Source organism: Protomyctophum parallelum (assembly GCF_964188405.1).
Source record: "Protomyctophum parallelum genome assembly, chromosome: 17".
Lineage (NCBI taxonomy): Eukaryota > Metazoa > Chordata > Actinopteri > Myctophiformes > Myctophidae > Protomyctophum > Protomyctophum parallelum.
The window spans coordinates 45,941,138-45,959,274 of NC_139719.1; the positions used below are offsets into that span (position 1 = coordinate 45,941,138).

The 18,137-nt window shown below is 43.0% G+C and overlaps 1 protein-coding gene across 4 annotated transcripts in view; it reads right to left on the bottom strand.

Annotated features, from left to right (window-relative positions):
* The window catches only part of LOC310874968 (uncharacterized protein), a 104,000-nt gene that overhangs the window by 32,726 nt on the left and 53,137 nt on the right, over positions 1–18,137 (bottom strand). For 2 of the 4 annotated variants that reach the window (XM_083787940.1, XM_083787939.1), the window contains exons 19-25: positions 11,200–11,258; positions 9,236–11,024; positions 8,951–9,124; positions 8,453–8,626; positions 8,216–8,371; positions 6,144–6,193; positions 4,952–5,929 (exon numbers count right to left, since the gene is read on the bottom strand). In XM_083787940.1, coding sequence (XP_083644066.1) covers positions 5,253–5,929; positions 6,144–6,193; positions 8,216–8,371; positions 8,453–8,626; positions 8,951–9,124; positions 9,236–11,024; positions 11,200–11,258 — 3,079 coding nt within the window. In that variant the 3' untranslated portion in view covers positions 4,952–5,252. Of the gene's footprint in view, positions 1–4,923; positions 5,930–6,143; positions 6,194–8,215; positions 8,372–8,452; positions 8,627–8,950; positions 9,125–9,235; positions 11,025–11,199; positions 11,259–18,137 lie in introns of those variants that run through there. The other 2 variants (XR_014570601.1, XM_083787941.1) reach the window with 2 other exon arrangements.

An 18,137-nucleotide genomic window follows, 5' to 3' on the forward strand; every position in this document is an offset into this window, starting at 1 on the left:
TGATATTTAGCGTGGTGACTTCTCCTATAGCACCAGTTATGATATTTAGCGTGGTGACTTCTCCTAGCACCAGTTATGATATTTAGCGTGGTGACTTCTCCTAGCACCAGTTATGATATTTAGCGTGGTGACTTCTCCTAGCACCAGTTATGATATTTAGCGTGGTGACTTCTCCTAGCACCAGTTATGATATTTAGCGTGGTGACTTCTCCTATAGCACCAGTTATGATATTTAGCGTGGTGACTTCTCCTAGCACCAGTTATGATATTTAGCGTGGTGACTTCTCCTTGCACCAGCCATCCGAATACACTTTCCAGTGCAACTAGTCCTTCATTCAGTCTCTGCATTTTTCCTGTGACCATTTTCCAATATTGGTCTCCGCCAATTAGGACTCCTATAATTCCACTGCATCCATCCCTATGATGCTACATCTGCTATGGGCATTCCTTTTGCTTCCCAAGTCCCTCCTTATATCTTTCCGTTTGGCGCTTTAATCATAGAAGAGCTCAACTTGGGTGTTTCCAATAAATGGACATCAAAATGCTTTGATTGTTCTTATAATATTTCTCAAACGAGCCTTCACTTTCCTGCAGGTAATTCTCTGGGGTGTTTTGGAACCAAACACAAACTGTACATATTCAACGTTTCTTTACCTATAAGTGGCAGGTTAAGAGCTCTGGAAATATCCTCTTTAATGAAACTGTGCTCAGCTACCCCCATCTAAAGGCACCTGGCTATTGGCTTTGCGTTGGTGCATCTATCCAAATGGTAGCTGTCTGTCTGCACTAATACTGTACTATTGTCAGAGTTGCTTTGCTACAGTACTAACTGCGTCTATCCAAATGGTAGCTGTCTGTCTGCAGTAATACTGTAGGCCTACTATTGTCAGAGTTGCTTTGCTACAGTACTAACTGCGTCTATCCAAATGGGAGCTGTCTGTCTGCAGTAATACTGTACTATTGTCAGAGTTGCTTTGCTACAGTAATAACTGCGTCTGCTACACTGTGGTTGTTTTATAAATCACACCTGTGTGAAGTGAGGGGCGCTAATAACTCATGTTGATTAGGTCACTGGTTCCCAAACCTTTTCATGCCAAGGACCCCCAAACCGACACTAATTATCCCACGGACCCCCATTTGAAAAAGAGATGCCAGGGACCCCCATTTGAAAAAGATATGCCAGGGACCCCCTGCAAGAGAAGATTGTGATGTATCTAGCTGTGATTCTCAATCTGTTTAATTTCAAGGACCCCCAGTTTGACATGCGTTAGGCTACGGACCCCCATTTAATGGCATTTCTATCTCTGGGACCCCCAATTTATATTGTAAAATCAATGTTCATCTAACTCTGATAGTGTACAAATGGAACCAGTCCATTTGGTTCCATTTGTACACTCTCAGAGTTACAGACCCATAAGGGTCCATTTGGTTCCATTTGTACACTCTCAGAGTCACAGACCCATAAGGGGTCCATTTGGTTCCATTTGTACACTTTCAGAGTTACAGACCCATAAGGGTCCATTTGGTTCCATTTGTACACTCTCAGAGTTACAGACCCATAAGGGTCCATTTGTACACTCTCAGAGTTACAGACCCATAAGGGTCCATTTGGTTCCAAACTATCATTTAGCTGGGGACCCCCTGGAACTCCCTCAAGGACCCCTGGGGGTCCCCGGACCCCACTTTGGGACCCAGTGGATTAGGTGATGTAGTGAACCTTATATATAATAATATAATCTGTCTGACAGCTAGAAAAACAAAGTCCCCTAAAGGCTACCCCACAGGGACTAAAAACACATGTTTACACAACCACCCTTAAAAAAACCAATATATAAATAAGAATATTATGTTACACTGCTTTAAAATACACGTCGATTTGTATTTCCATAATTATGTATCTTTTTTAAATGTAATGTGGTCATTGACCCCCACCTAGTGGACTCATTGTAGAACTACACTTTAACTACAGCGTTAATCTGACGCATCAGAACTGGCCTGTCCTCTCTCTCTCTCTCTCTCCTTAATGTCAACGAAGTCCACACCCACAACACCAGAGGGAGTTCAACAAACCATGATGTGCAACCCAGATTCGGCACAAACAAGGGACTAATTTTGCTCCTATATGCCACCAAAATGTGGAACGCCCTAAAGACATGCAAATCCCTTGACTCCTTCCTCCTACTGTCCTCAAAGGGCACCTACGGACGGCTGCAATTCGAAACTGGCCCCCGTAAAATATGAATCCCCCCCCCCCCACCACCCCCTTTCCCCTGGGGTGACTGTGGCTCAGGAGGTAGAGCAGGTCGTCCAATGATCCGTGGGTCGGCGGTTCGAATCCCGGCTCCTCCTCCTCCTGTCCACATGTAGAAGTGTCCTTGGGCAAAGACACTGAACCCCACATTGCTCCTGTTGTGCTGGTTGGTGCCTTGCATGTTTCTGCTATATAAATGCACCATTTACCATTTATTTTACCCTCTCACTGTATATGTTTCTTTTCCCTTTTTACCTCCTCTATGGTGATTTCCTGTTTTGACTATATAGAAGTGTATATTCGTACGTCTCTAAATGTTTTGATGAATTGAACAAGGTGGACCCTCTTGTAAACAAGTGTAATTCTTTATGGTGTCGTACTTGAAATGTACTGTAATTCTGCAAACTGTCAATCAATCAATCAATGTGTCTTTCTCCTCAACAGTGTCCAACACATCATGCCATATTGACATGATCCCGCAGTTTATGTCCACATAATAGCGGGAACAGATATAGTATATCCACATAGATCTAGACTAGATCCCCTCATGTCTTTCCAGTGTTTAAACAGTTCTACAAACACGTCTAAATGTGTTTTTAAATAAACATCATGCATCATCATCATTGGAATCCCTAACACCTTTCCACCTGATGGACTATAGTGAACGCATATAGGTTGCATACAGTAAATATTTAGATTTTTAATTATTAGTACTTATAGAATAGATTTTTAATATATTATGCTTTAAGTAGTTTTTATGATCTTTTATAGTAACTGTGTGTGTGTGTGTGTGTACTGTGACTTCTGTTGTCTTTACCACTGCACAAAAGAAGTTTCCGAAAGGAAAAATAAAGTTCTTTGAAGTTGAAGTTGATCATGACTAATGCTGTACTCGATTAACTCAAACACGTCTAAATGTGTTTTTAAATAAACATCATGCATCATGACTAATGCTGTACTCCATTAACTCAAACACGTCTAAATGTGTTTATAAATAAACATCATGACTAATGCTGTACTCCATTAACTCAAACACGTCTAAATGTGTTTTTAAATAAACATCATGCATCATGACTAATGCTGTACTCCATTAACTCAAACACGTCTAAATGTGTTTTTAAATAAACATCATGCATCATGACTAATGCTGTACTCCATTAACTCAAACACGTCTAAATGTGTTTTTAAATAAACATCATGCATCATGACTAATGCTGTACTCCATTAACTCAAACACGTCTAAATGTGTTTTAAATAAACATCATGCATCATGACTAATGCTGTACTCCATTAACTCAAACACGTCTAAATGTGTTTTTAAATAAACATCATGCATCATGACTAATGCTGTACTCCATTAACTCAAACGCGTCTAAATGTGTTTTAAATAAACATCATGCATCATGACTAATGCTGTACTCCATTAACTCAAACGCGTCTAAATGTGTTTTAAATAAACATCATGCATCATGACTAATGCTGTACTCCATTAACTCAAACACGTCTAAATGTGTTTTAAATAAACATCATGCATCATGACTAATGCTGTACTCCATTAACTCAAACACGTCTAAATGTGTTTTAAATAAACATCATGCATCATGACTAATGCTGTACTCCATTAACTCAAACACGTCTAAATGTGTTTTAAATAAACATCATGCATCATGACTAATGCTGTACTCCATTAACTCAAACACGTCTAAATGTGTTTTAAATAAACATCATGCATCATGACTAATGCTGTACTCCATTAACTCAAACACGTCTAAATGTGTTTTAAATAAACATCATGCATCATGACTAATGCTGTACTCCATTAACTCAAACACGTCTAAATGTGTTTTAAATAAACATCATGCATCATGACTAATGCTGTACTCCATTAACTCAAACACGTCTAAATGTGTTTTAAATAAACATCATGCATCATGACTAATGCTGTACTCCATTAACTCAAACACGTCTAAATGTGTTTTAAATAAACATCATGCATCATGACTAATGCTGTACTCCATTAACTCAAACGCGTCAATGCAATTATTTCAAAATGTTCAATTACATTTATTGGCTTGAGAAAACATTTACATTTACATTTGAAAACACAAGTGTGGAACAATACAATCAAAACAACATGTACAATATCCAATGAATCCGTTTCTATGCAGGAAGGCACGACGTTATTAGGAAGTAGTCTGTAGTCTTTAGGGTGGTTGTGTTCCATTTGATACCCTTCCCCTATCACAGCAGATCACAAATCATGCTGCTGTGTTTGCACATTGTCGTACTTCGCCCAGCAGATATGGGATTTTTTTTTTTTTTATATATTAGAGTAGTCACGTGACATGAGGTAGATCATTTGAATATTAAGGCACCACAAAAGCCAGTATTATAAACAATGAATAAAAGTGAGCCTGGGGTGAAACAATGGTGCAGAAAAATTAATAATTAACGGCAAAGACCCAACTCAAAGCCTACAAATAAATGACAACCATAAAAATACCATAATCTAATGTACAGAAATATCAGCACAGATCAAAGGCATAAAGAGTGAAGCTAATATACACAATATCAGGATTACAAATAATAAAAGATGCAGGAAGTCAGTTAAATAAATGGTTTGACATCAAATGAGACATAGTATTGTCCTTGTGATGTCATGAGGAGACACAGTATTGTCCTTGTGATGTCATGAGGAGACACAGTATTGTCCTTGTGATGTCATGAGGAGACACAGTATTGAGTGTGTAGATATAACAGGCTTCTCATTGAAGTAACAGTCTATTGTGAAGGGGGGGGGGGCAGCCTGTCTGTCCTCACAGCCTGTCTGTCTGTCCTCACAACCAGCCTGTCTGTCCTCACAGCCTGTCTGTCTGTCCTCACAGCCTGTCTGTCTGTCCTCACAGCCTGTCTGTCTGTCCTCACAGCCTGTCTGTCCGTCCTCACAGCCTGTCTGTCTGTCCTCACAGCCAGCCTGTCTGTACTCACAGCCTGTCTGTCCTCACAAGCTGTCTGGCTGTGAGGACAGCCTGTCTCTCCTCCCAGCCTGTCTGTCTGTCCTCACAGCCTGCCTGTCTGTCCTCACAGCCTGCCTGTCTGTCCTCACAGCCTGTCTGTCTCTCCTCACAGCCTGTCTTTCCTCACACAGAGACACAGAGGAGCCAGGGTAAATCCTAAACCCAGCATAGAGAGGCTCAGTGAATGTGCTCTGGAAGGTGAACAGGTGAGTCAGAGTGTCCTCTAACACTCTGTAGAAGGACAGAGTCCCAGCGGGACGGTCCAGATACATGGCTACTCTGTTGGAGCCAGAGGGACGGATAGGAAGGAAAGTCTCCTTACTATTGTGTAGGACATAGTAATAGTTACCATGCTGACCATCTCTACAGCTCAGACTCCAGGAATGTTCATTCCATCCAAGGATACAGTCCTGACCCGTTCCTTTCCTACCGATGTCTCCGTCAGTCACTCCTATCCTAACCCCTCCACTGAACTGTACCTCACTGTAGCAGCGCTTGCCTAGACTCTCTGAACTCAGAACCTGAGGCGTTCCATCAAACCTGTCAGGATGATCAGGATATGAATGATCCTGATCATCCTGACGTGTCACCTTCCTGTTGTTCTCAGACAGAGTGAGTTCACAGTGTGCTGTGTTTGTGTCCAGAGTGAGACGCTGGAAATCTGATGAGAAAACAACACAGTACACATTAAAGAATATATATTCAAAGATTTGCACACATTGTCATGTCTAAAAAAATATACTCTGTGCACGCTATGAGCTTGTAGATCTGACAGTTTTTTTAAATAATGTAATAAGTGGTTGAAACTAATTGGTGACACAGATGTTTTCCAGGTCTTAATTGGGTTAAACAAACAGACATACAGACAGACTCACGTGTTGTAAGGACTTGAGGTTTAGTCCAGTGTTCTCCTCCATGATTCATACTGTAGGAAGTAGAACAACAATGAATCAAGTGAAAACCTGCTGCTTAATGTCTCACATCGGCCTGTTTTAGTCCCACCAAATATTTACTAAACACATTTTGTCATCATTCTCCCACAGACTCTGTCTGTGAATGTCACCCATTCACACACACACACGTGAATGTGTTCACACCTTTACATAGAGTTAAACATTCTACACATGGACACAGTCCTATAATCTACTGACCAACATGGACACAGTCCTATAGTCTACTGACCAACAGACACAGTCATATAGTCTACTGACCAACATGGACAGTCATATAGTCTACTGACCAACATGGACACAGTCATATAGTCTACTGACCAACAGACACAGTCCTATAGTCTACTGACCAACAGACAGTCCTATAGTCTACTGACCAACATGGACACAGTCATATAGTCTACTGACCAACAGACACAGTCCTATAATCTACTGACCAACATGGACACAGTCATATAGTCTACTGACCAACATGGACACAGTCCTACAGTCTACTGACCAACAGACACAGTCCTATAGTCTACTGACCAACAGACACAGTCCTATAGTCTACTGACCAACAGACACAGTCCTATAGTCTACTGACCAACATGGACACAGTCATATAGTCTACTGACCAACATGGACACAGTCCTATAATCTACTGACCAACAGACAGTCCTATAGTCTACTGACCAACATGGACACAGTCATATAGTCTACTGACCAACATGGACACAGTCATATAGTCTACTGACCAACATGGACACAGTCCTATAGTCTACTGACCAACAGACACAGTCCTATAGTCTACTGACCAACATGGACACAGTCCTATAGTCTACTGACCAACAGACACAGTCCTATAGTCTACTGACCAACATGGACACAGTCCTATAGTCTACTGACCAACAGACAGTCCTATAGTCTACTGACCAACATGGACACAGTCCTATAGTCTACTGACCAACATGGACACAGTCCTATAGTCTACTGACCAACATGGACACAGTCCTATAATCTACTGACCAACATGGACACAGTCATATAGTCTACTGACCAACATGGACACAGTCCTATAGTCTACTGACCAACAGACACAGTCCTATAGTCTACTGACCAACATGGACACAGTCCTATAGTCTACTGACCAACAGACACAGTCCTATAGTCTACTGACCAACATGGACACAGTCCTATAGTCTACTGACCAACAGACAGTCCTATAGTCTACTGACCAACATGGACACAGTCCTATAGTCTACTGACCAACATGGACACAGTCCTATAGTCTACTGACCAACATGGACACAGTCCTATAGTCTACTGACCAACATGGACACAGTCATATAGTCTACTGACCAACATGGACACAGTCCTATAGTCTACTGACCAACATGGACATAGTCATATAGTCTACTGACCAACATGGACACAGTCCTATAATCTACTGACCAACAGACAGTCCTATAGTCTACTGACCAACAGACAGTCCTATAGTCTACTGACCAACAGACAGTCCTATAGTCTACTGACCAACATGGACACAGTCATATAGTCTACTGACCAACATGGACACAGTCATATAGTCTACTGACCAACATGGACACAGTCATATAGTCTACTGACCAACATGGACACAGTCCTATAGTCTACTGACCAACAGACACAGTCCTATAGTCTACTGACCAACATGGACACAGTCCTATAGTCTACTGACCAACATGGACACAGTCCTATTCCCCCCTTTTCCCCTCACTGTATATGTATCTTTTCCCTTTTTGCTTCCTATATGATGAATTCCTGTTCTGTTCTTTAACTACATAGAAGTGTCTATTTGTATGTCTCTAAATGTTTTGATGAATTGAACAATGTATTGTTGTAAACAAGTGTAATGCTTAATTGGGTCGTCCACTCAGTTAACAGTCTTTGTATTGAGTTTGTGCTTGCAATGTACTGTAATTCTACAAACTGTTAATAAATATTTCAATCGATCAATCAATCTATAGTCTACTCACTTGACAGTCTCCAGGGCAGTAGACAGCGTCTTCAGAGCAGAGTCTCCTAAGTGGCTGAAGTTCAAGTCCAGCTGTTTCAGCTGGGAGGAGGGGTTGGAGGTCACAGCTGAAGCCAGAGAAGAACAGCCTTCCTCTGTGACTCCACAGCCTGACAACCTGCAGAGAAATACACATTTAACAAAGTGCTGTGTTGATGTTCACGTAGAGATCCACACAGAGAGCACACTCATTCTTTACCCCAGGATCTGCAGTCCACACTGTGGACTCTTCAGTAACGCAGAGAGCTGGAGCAGTTGTGATTCCTGCAGGCAGATGAAACTGAGGTCCAATTCCTTCAGATGGAGAAGATTTCTGCTGAGAGCTGAGAGCAGAACTTCAAATCCTGTCTGTGTGAAGGTACAGCCAGCAAGTCTGTAATTACACATGAAATATCTGGACTGAATATCACAGTTTTGGAGTAAAGACGCCAAGAGATGGAAAGAGAAGGCAGGCAGGAATAATGTGCATGTCAACATGGCTCTACATACTGTAATCACTGTACCTCATTAGTTCACATATTGTAGTTACTGTACCGTAGCATTGTGATGTGAGAGTGCGAACTTGACAACACAAACTCTGACCATATTATTATTCTAATCAGTGTGGGATACCATGATGTCAACTTTATTCACTCTCATATTGTTATTATTATCAAACAATACATAATATATAAACTAATCAAACTAATAATGTGACCTCAGTATCTCCAGATGACAGTTTGGACTCTTCAACGCAGCAGTGAGCAGGTCCATGGCTGGATCCGTTATGTCATTATAACTGATGTCCAATTCTCTCAGATGTGAAGGATTAGAGCTGAGAGCTGAAGCCACGATCTCATATTCTGCATTTCGGAGTTGACAGCCAACAAGTCTGTAAAATCAGACAGATTAGATCAAGTTCATGTTCAAGGAATTTAACTGTAATGTAAATGTACCGTCTAGTTGGTCAGATATTGACACGCCTCTGTGCGTGACTACTAACCGAGCCTTTCTGCTGTTCCTCACAGCTGGGAGTAGTCTGAATTTCGCACCCCATGCTGTTGGTGTTGTGTTGTATTGTTGCAGGTCAAACTCCTCCAGAACCTGCTCTGACGTCAGCAGTATGAACGCCAGAGCTGAACACTGGCTCTCAGACAGTTGTGTCTTTGATCTGTCCGCTGACTTCAGGTACTGTTGGATCTCCTGATGTACTGAGAGGTCGTTCATCTCCATCAGACAGTGGAAGATGTTGATGAATCTGTCAGGAGAGAGACTATGATCTTCCATTTTCATCTTCTTCAGGTTGTTGATGACTCTCTGGATGCTCTCTGGACTGTTCTCTGTGTGACCCAGCAGGCCTCCTAACAGACTCTGGTTGGACTCCAGCGAGAGGCCATGAAGGAAGCGGATAAAGAGGTCCAGGTGGCCGTTCTTACTCTTCAGGGCTTTTTCGCTGGCTCTCAGCAGGAAGTCCTCCAAGGAACTGACATCATCTCCCAGGAATGTCTTCAGTACCTTCATGTTCTTCTGTGTGAAACAGTGCATCAGGTAGACTGCAGCCAGGAACTCCTGGATGCTCAGATGAATAAAGCTGTAGATCTTTCTCTGAGATCGAACGGTCTCTTCTTTGAAGATCTCTGTGCACACTCCCGAGTACAGCGCGGCGTGGTTCACATCGAGACCACACTCTTCCAGGTCTTCTTGGTAGAACATGATGCTGCCTTTCTTCAGATGTTCAAACGCCAGCTGGCACAGCATCAGAAGAAGATCCCTGTCAGTCTCGCCATACATCGTCATCATCTTTTTTATCATGATCGATATGAAGTGGCTGAACATCCCGGTCAGGCTCTTGGGCAGCTGTCCTGTCTTGCCTGTCTTCACCAGGTCCTCCACAACGGTAGCGGTCATCCAACAGAAGACTGGGATGTGACACATGATGTGGATGCTCTTTGATGTCTTCACGTGTGAGATGGTGGTGCTGGCCAGCTCCTCATCATCACTGAACATCTTCCTGAAGAACTCCTCCTTCTGGGGGTCTGTGAACCCTCGTATTTCTGTCACCATGTCAACGCATTCAGGAGGGATCTGATAGGCTGCTGCAGGTCTGGTGGTTATCCAGAGGAGAGCCGAGGGGAGCAGATTCCTCTTGATGAGGTTCGTCAACAGCAGGCCCACCGATGATGTCACCGTGACATCAGAGACGACGTCATTGTTGTCGAAGGCGTCGGAATCGACGTCAATGTTCTGGAATTTCAGCGGAAACCTGCTTTCATCGAGACCATCGAAGATGAAGCCAACTTTCCAGGCAGCGAGCTGCTCTGCTGTGACCTTCTCTAACGTTGGATGGAAAACATGGATCAGTGAGAGAAGACTGTGCTGCTCATCTCGGACCAAGTTCAGCTCCCGGAATGCGAAGAGAACCAGGAGATTGATGTCTTGGTTCTCCAAACCTCTCGCCCAGTCCAGAGCGAACTTACGCACGGAGAATGTCTTCCCGATGCCAGCGATGCCAATGGTCAGAACTCTGCCGCTGGGCGTGTCTCTGCCAGGGAGGAGGGTCTTAAAGATGGCACGGCACTTGATTATGACGTCATAGATGGTCTTCATGCTGGAGGCGGTCTCAAGCTGCCACACCTCATGTTGCTGATTAACCCCTTCACTCCCTCCCGCTGATAGGTGGAGTTCTGTGTAGATGTCGAAGAGGGAGGAGGGCTCTTCAGTGACGTATGCCACATGATCAAGACCGTCCAAAGTGACCTTATAGACCTTTACATACTCCGGCAGACGGACTTCTGATATGAGGAGACAATTAATACATGTTAATCAATACATGTGTTTATCATCAGTATTTGTATTTGGACAATGAGACAGGAATACAACGAGTATATTTAATCTGATGAGTCTGCTGCTATTTAAACATTTCATTCATTGAAATAAAATGTTGGTGTAAAATGTGTCCAGTCTTACTGTGTCCAGGTGTGGTTCGAATGAATGTCTTTTGTCCAGGTGTGTTTCTGAATGTCTCTCTGTGGAGACGAAGACAATAGAATATATACATATAGATGAAGACAATAGAATATATACATATAGATGAAGACAATAGAATATATACATATAGATGAAGACAATAGAATATATACATATAGATGAAGACAATAGAATATATACATATAGATGAAGACAATAGAATATATACATATAGATGAAGACAATAGAATATATACATATAGATGAAGACAATAGAATATATACATATAGATGAAGACAATAGAATATATACATATAGATGAAGACAATAGAATATATACATATAGATGAAGACAATAGAATATATACATATAGATGAAGACAATAGAATATATACATATAGACGAAGACAATAGAATATATACATATAGATGAAGACAATAGAATATATACATATAGATGAAGACAATAGAATATATACATATAGATGAAGACAATAGAATATATACATATAGATGAAGACAATAGAATATATACATATAGATGAAGACAATAGAATATATACATATAGACGAAGACAATAGAATATATACATATAGACGAAGACAATAGAATATATACATATAGATGAAGACAATAGAATATATACATATAGACGAAGACAATAGAATATATACATATAGACGAAGACAATAGAATATATACATATAGATGAAGACAATAGAATATATACATATAGATGAAGACAATAGAATATATACATATAGATGAAGACAATAGAATATATACATATAGATGAAGACAATAGAATATATACATATAGATGAAGACAATAGAATATATACATATAGATGAAGACAATAGAATATATACATATAGATGAAGACAATAGAATATATACATATAGATGAAGACAATAGAATATATATATATAGATGAAGACAATAGAATATATACATATAGATGAAGACAATAGAATATATACATATAGATGAAGACATCTTCACTGCATGATCCTATCACACATTGAATACCGTTTCACAAACCTGCACAGGTGTGACTTTACTCTCAGACCCATAGGACAGGTGTGACTATACTCTCACACCCATAGGACAGGTGTGACTTTACTCTCACACCCATAGGACAGGTGTGACTACTCTCACACCCATAGGACAGGTGTGACTTTACTCTCACACCCATAGGACAGGTGTGACTATACTCTTAAACCCATAGGACAGGTGTGACTACTCTCACACCCAAAGGACAGGTGTGACTATACTCTCACACCCAAAGGACAGGTGTGACTATACTCTCACACCCAAAGGACAGGTGTGACTATACTCTCACACCCAAAGGACAGGTGTGACTATACTCTCACACCCAAAGGACAGGTGTGACTACTCTCACAGCCATAGGACAGGTGTGACTATACTCTCACACCCATAGGACAGGTGTGACTTTACTCTCACACCCAAAGGACAGGTGTGACTATACTCTCACACCCATAGGACAGGTGTGACTATACTCTCACACCCATAGGACAGGTGTGACTATACTCTCACACCCATAGGACAGGTGTGACTACTCTCAAACCCATAGGACAGGTGTGACTATACTCTCACACCCATAGGACAGGTGTGACTACTCTCAAACCCATAGGCTCTACAACAGTGCGCTCAAGGTGTTTGACAGGAAGCCCCGCTCATATCATCATTGTAACATCCTCCAGAGGCTCAATTTCTTTTAGCTTTGATAACTTTAACAGGTTGGGGTCATATACAAGACCCTACAACTACATGGTCTGTGCCCCCCCCCCCCCCCCCCTAAGTGAATTCATTAAACGAAAGCCCGATAGGGGAATCAGTACCAGAGCAACAACTCGAGGAGACTGTGAAGTGCCGCACCGGCAAACAACATTGGGCCAAAATGTCCTCTCAGTACAGGGCTGTGTAGCATCATGGAATGGCCTTCCTCTGCGTATAAGGGACTGTGTAGCATGGAATGGCCTTCCTCTGCGTATAAGGGACTGTGTAGCATCATGGAATGGCCTTATCCTCTGCGTATAAGGGACTGTGTAGCATCATGGAATGGCCTTCCTCTGCGTATAAGGGGCTGTGTAGCATCATGGAATGGCCTTCCTCTGCGTATAAGGGACTGTGTAGCATCATGGAATGGCCTTCCTCTGTGTATAAGGGACTGTGTAGCATCATGGAATGGCCTTCCTCTGAGTATAAGGGACTGTGTAGCATCATGGAATGGCCTTCCTCTGAGTATAAGGGATTGTGTAGCATCATGGAATGGCCTTCCTCTGAGTATAAGGGACTGTGTAGCATCATGGAATGGCCTTCCTCTGAGTATAAGGGACTGTGTAGCATCATGGAATGGCCTTCCTCTGCGTATAAGGGACTGTGTAGCATCATGGAATGGCCTTCCTCTGCGTATAAGGGGCTGTCTAGCATCATGGAATGGCCTTCCTCTGAGTATAAGGGACTGTGTAGCATCATGGAATGGCCTTCCTCTGCGTATATAAGGGATTGTGTAGCATCATGGAATGGCCTTCCTCTGCGTATAAGGGACTGTGTAGCATCATGGAATGGACTTCCTCTGCGTATAAGGGACTGTGTAGCATGGAATGGCCTTCCTCTGCGTATAAGGGACTGTGTAGCATCATGGAATGGCCTTCCTCTGCGTATAAGGGACTGTGTAGCATCATGGAATGGCCTTCCTCTGCGTATAAGGGACTGTGTAGCATCATAGAATGGCCTTCCTCTGCGTATAAGGGACTGTGTAGCATGGAATGGCCTTCCTCTGCGTATAAGGGACTGTGTAGCATCATGGAATGGCCTTCCTCTGCGTATAAGGGACTGTGTAGCATCATGGAATGGCCTTCCTCTGCGTATAAGGGACTGTGTAGCATCATGGAATGGCCTTCCTCTGCGTATATAAGGGATTGTGTAGCATCATGGAATGGCCTTCCTCTGCGTATAAGGGACTGTCCTACATTTCCCTCTTTTAAATACAATCTGAAAAAAATGGTTGCTTGAAAAGCAAAGCTGCAACCATTCATGATTATTTAGGTGTATTTATTTTTTATATAGAATATATACATATAGATACCTTTTATTAAACGTCCTTTACAGTGGCGGAACAACATTTGCCCGGGCCGGGGTGTGAGACGGCACGACCGGGCCTCACCGAACCTGACTCTCAACAGCAGCACCCCCCCCCCCCCCGACGAAAAAAAAATACATTTACGTTGCTGCTAATTTGAGCAGGCGTGCATGAACGAGAGTCGAGAGAGGAGTTGTGTGTGAGGAGCTGATCACAGTCACAGATAGAGGGAAAGTGCTATATTTTGCCTATTATTTATGCTATATATTATTGATCGCGCCTGTGTCTGTGACATTGCGCAGCAGTGCACACACGAGAGAGAGAGAGAGAGAGAGAGAGAGAGAGAGAGACGTAGAGAGAGCTGAGGGAAAAGTGGGAAAAGAAACAAGAAGGGGTTTAGAATCTAAACAGTCCGTTGTGGAGAAAAGGAAGTTATCCACACATAGCCTATGCACTCCTAAATCCTCACAGAGTGATTAGCCTACTAATGAGTGACAGGTGCTGCACTTTTGGAGCGTGGCTGAGAAGTGAGGATGTCTGTTGGAGAGAGTGTGAAGCCCGACACACACCGTCTGCGACCGTCTGCGGCGCGGCGCCGCCTGGAAAATAGAACTGGGTTCTATCGGCGCGCCAGGCGCCGCGGCGCGACGCGGCGGACGGAGCCGGTGTGCGTTAGGTTCATTGAAAATAATGGAGGCGGCTGTGTCCGCGCCGCGCGGCGGACGCAGCCGGTGTGTGGTGGGCTTGAGACAGACTCCACGGTGCTTGTACAGTCCAGCGCAGTACATTCTCATCAGACATGATATTTTGCTAAAGTGTAGGCTATTATATAGGCTATATAAGCTCTGTATCTGGTTAATTGCGGGATTCGCGGGGGCCCGCTGGTTTTATCAGTCGTGAGTGACTGTGTAAAAAATCGTCAATCGGTCAGCTGACAGCCCGGGCCCTCAGGAGGTCCGGGCCGGGGTGTGACCACCCCCCCTACACCCCCGTTAGCTCCGCCCCTGGTCCTTTATCATTAGGTCTCATTATACAAGTAGAAGAGAACACAACATCTCTTGGGTTAAAACTATAAGACAATGTTGCCGTTTTATTTATTATTATTATTATTTGACCAAGGTTCATGTTTTAGGTTATTAGAGATTGTAAAAGTTGAGTGTGAAAACATTTCCATTTGCCATTATATTTCATTTTAGCGTTTTTCATGATTTTGAGCTGAACCTCTCGCATCCAGGGAGTGTGTGTGTGTGTGTGTGCGCGCGTGTGTGTGTGTGTGTGTGCGTGTGTGTACAGTAGGCCTGACTCACACCTTCACAACAGATTGATGTATAGCTGATGCATGAGACTTATTGACTGATGCATGAGACTTATTGACTGATGCAAAGCTCACAATGCATTTCCAATGGAAGTCACATGGTTTGACACAACATTTGTGTTGTATGATAGAGCTGGGATACCCGACCGAAACCCGACGGGTTGATGTATAGAAAATAAAGTGTAAATATGAATAAAAACGTCTCTGTGTGTTTCCTGGTTAACCAGGACGCATGGTGCACTTTAGAGTAGCCTATATATTAAGGTGGTGCAGCGTGACAATGCTCTGTCTGCAAGCAGCAGCACCGCTTGTTGTTGCAAACTTGCAACGCTCTGCAAGCAGCAGCGAACGTAGCCCCATGTGAACCTCAGTCCCTACGCTCATTCTGTAGGTCAGGAGCTCCAGAATGAGCGTAGGGACTGAGGTTACATATGGGGCGCAGCTGGAAGAACCAGTGAAGAGAGGAGGACGGCGTTAGCCTCGGTTGAACCACTGAAGAGAGGAGGACGGCGTTAGCCTCGGTTGAACCAGTGAAGAGAGGAGGACGGCGTTAGCCTCGGTTGAACCACTGAAGAGAGGAGGACGGCGTTAGCCTCGGTTGAACCACTGAAGAGAGGAGGACGGCGTTAGCCTCGGTTGAACTCCCCCACGGCGGATGTGATCCTCCTCCTCCTCCTCCATGACAACATGTAAACCTCCATGGTTGGATTAATATTAATAGTTTGATTTATTAGCTGTTGAACAGTGAAGAGTTGAGTATGAGTAAATAACTCGATCCGTGCCCATGGACCATGGAAGATTAGGCTACCAATAATGGCCTCCCACTGGAGGAAGATTAGGCTACCAATAATGGCCTCCCGCTGGCGCCGATTGTTTGATTGAATAGCACTTTATTAAGAGTTTGCAACTTTGCACGAACACGCTGTGCGGATTAAATATTGCCATTGGGGGGGGAGGTTGCGAGGCGAGCAGTGAAGCACAATGAATTGGGCTTAAAATAAAAAAGCTGCAGAAGATACAAATAGTAGAGAGGAGCATATTGGATTGGTCTTTTATTTAACAATTATTAAACGGCACCTCTCAATTACCTCTCAATCAAATAAAAAATATATATAATCCAAACTCCTCTGTCAATTGTAAACGAACGGTAACATGAATGAACTCTTCAAGCCTGACACGTCAGAAATCAAATCAACAGTGCCTGACACAGGCATGCATTACCTCTCCATCAAATAAAGGAATATAATCCAAAGCTGCACAGCACACGACGGACGGCATGTTGCTTCTCTCTTCTCTCGTGTAACATTTATAACGTATATAAAGTCAGAGGCTTCGTGGAAAAAACACCACCCGACCATAACATGAACTCTTATTAAGTTATGTTAAAAAACACCACCCGACCATAACATGAACTCTTAAGTTATGTTAAAAAACACCACCCGACCATAACATGAACTCTTAAGTTATGTTAAAAAACACCACCCGACCATAACATGAACTCTTAAGTTATGTTAAAAAACACCACCCGACCATAACATGAACTCTTAAGTTATGTTAAAAAACACCACCCGACCATAACATGAACTCTTATTAAGTTATGTTAAAAAACACCACCCGACCATAACATGAACTCTTATTAAGTTATGTTAAAAAACACCACCTCGTATGAATCTGATCTCAGGTCAGAATGGGTTAAGCGCAACAAATCAAGCCTGACACATGTAGGCATCCCAGCTGGCTCTAGGTTCTATGGAACTAAACTAAAAACTAAAACAAATAGGCTAAATAAGGCAAATATATATTTATAAAGGCTAAATAATGCATATATATATATATATATATACGTTTTGCCAATCAAAACGGCACACGCTGTCAAGTGTAAAGGAACGGCATGTTGCTTCTCTTGCCATAAAAGTAAGTGAAATAAAGCGTCATTTAATGGATGCTTTATGACAGCGCAGCAGAGCTTTCTGCGAGGCGCACGCAAAGCGGACGCTTTTATTTTATTTATTTATTTATATTTTTTGCCCCACGATTTTGTAACCCATTTTTCACCCCTGTGTCAATCATCCTGTGATGTAATCCTGGGCTCTACACACCCTCCACCAACCTAGGGAGAGCAACGGACTTGAACTCATGCTTCCTTCATGCTTGAGTGTCCAAGTTGCTCCTTTCCACCTGACAGGGGGGAGTTTCCCTGGTTGGACGTAGCGCGTGGAAGGAACACGTTATTCCAACCAGTTCCTTTCCCCTCCATCAGGCGTCCCGGCTGGCCAAGGGGCGGCAGTTTAGAGACCAGGATTACTGCATGTTTTTTGTGAGGGTACCTACCCTATAGGGGACACGGGGAGAACATGTGAGGGTACCTACCCTAGGGGACACGGGGAGAACATGTGAGGGTACCTACCCTAGGGGACACGGGGAGAACATGTGAGGGTACCTACCCTAGGGGACACGGGGAGAACATGTGAGGGTACCTACCCTAGGGGACACGGGGAGAACATGTGAGGGT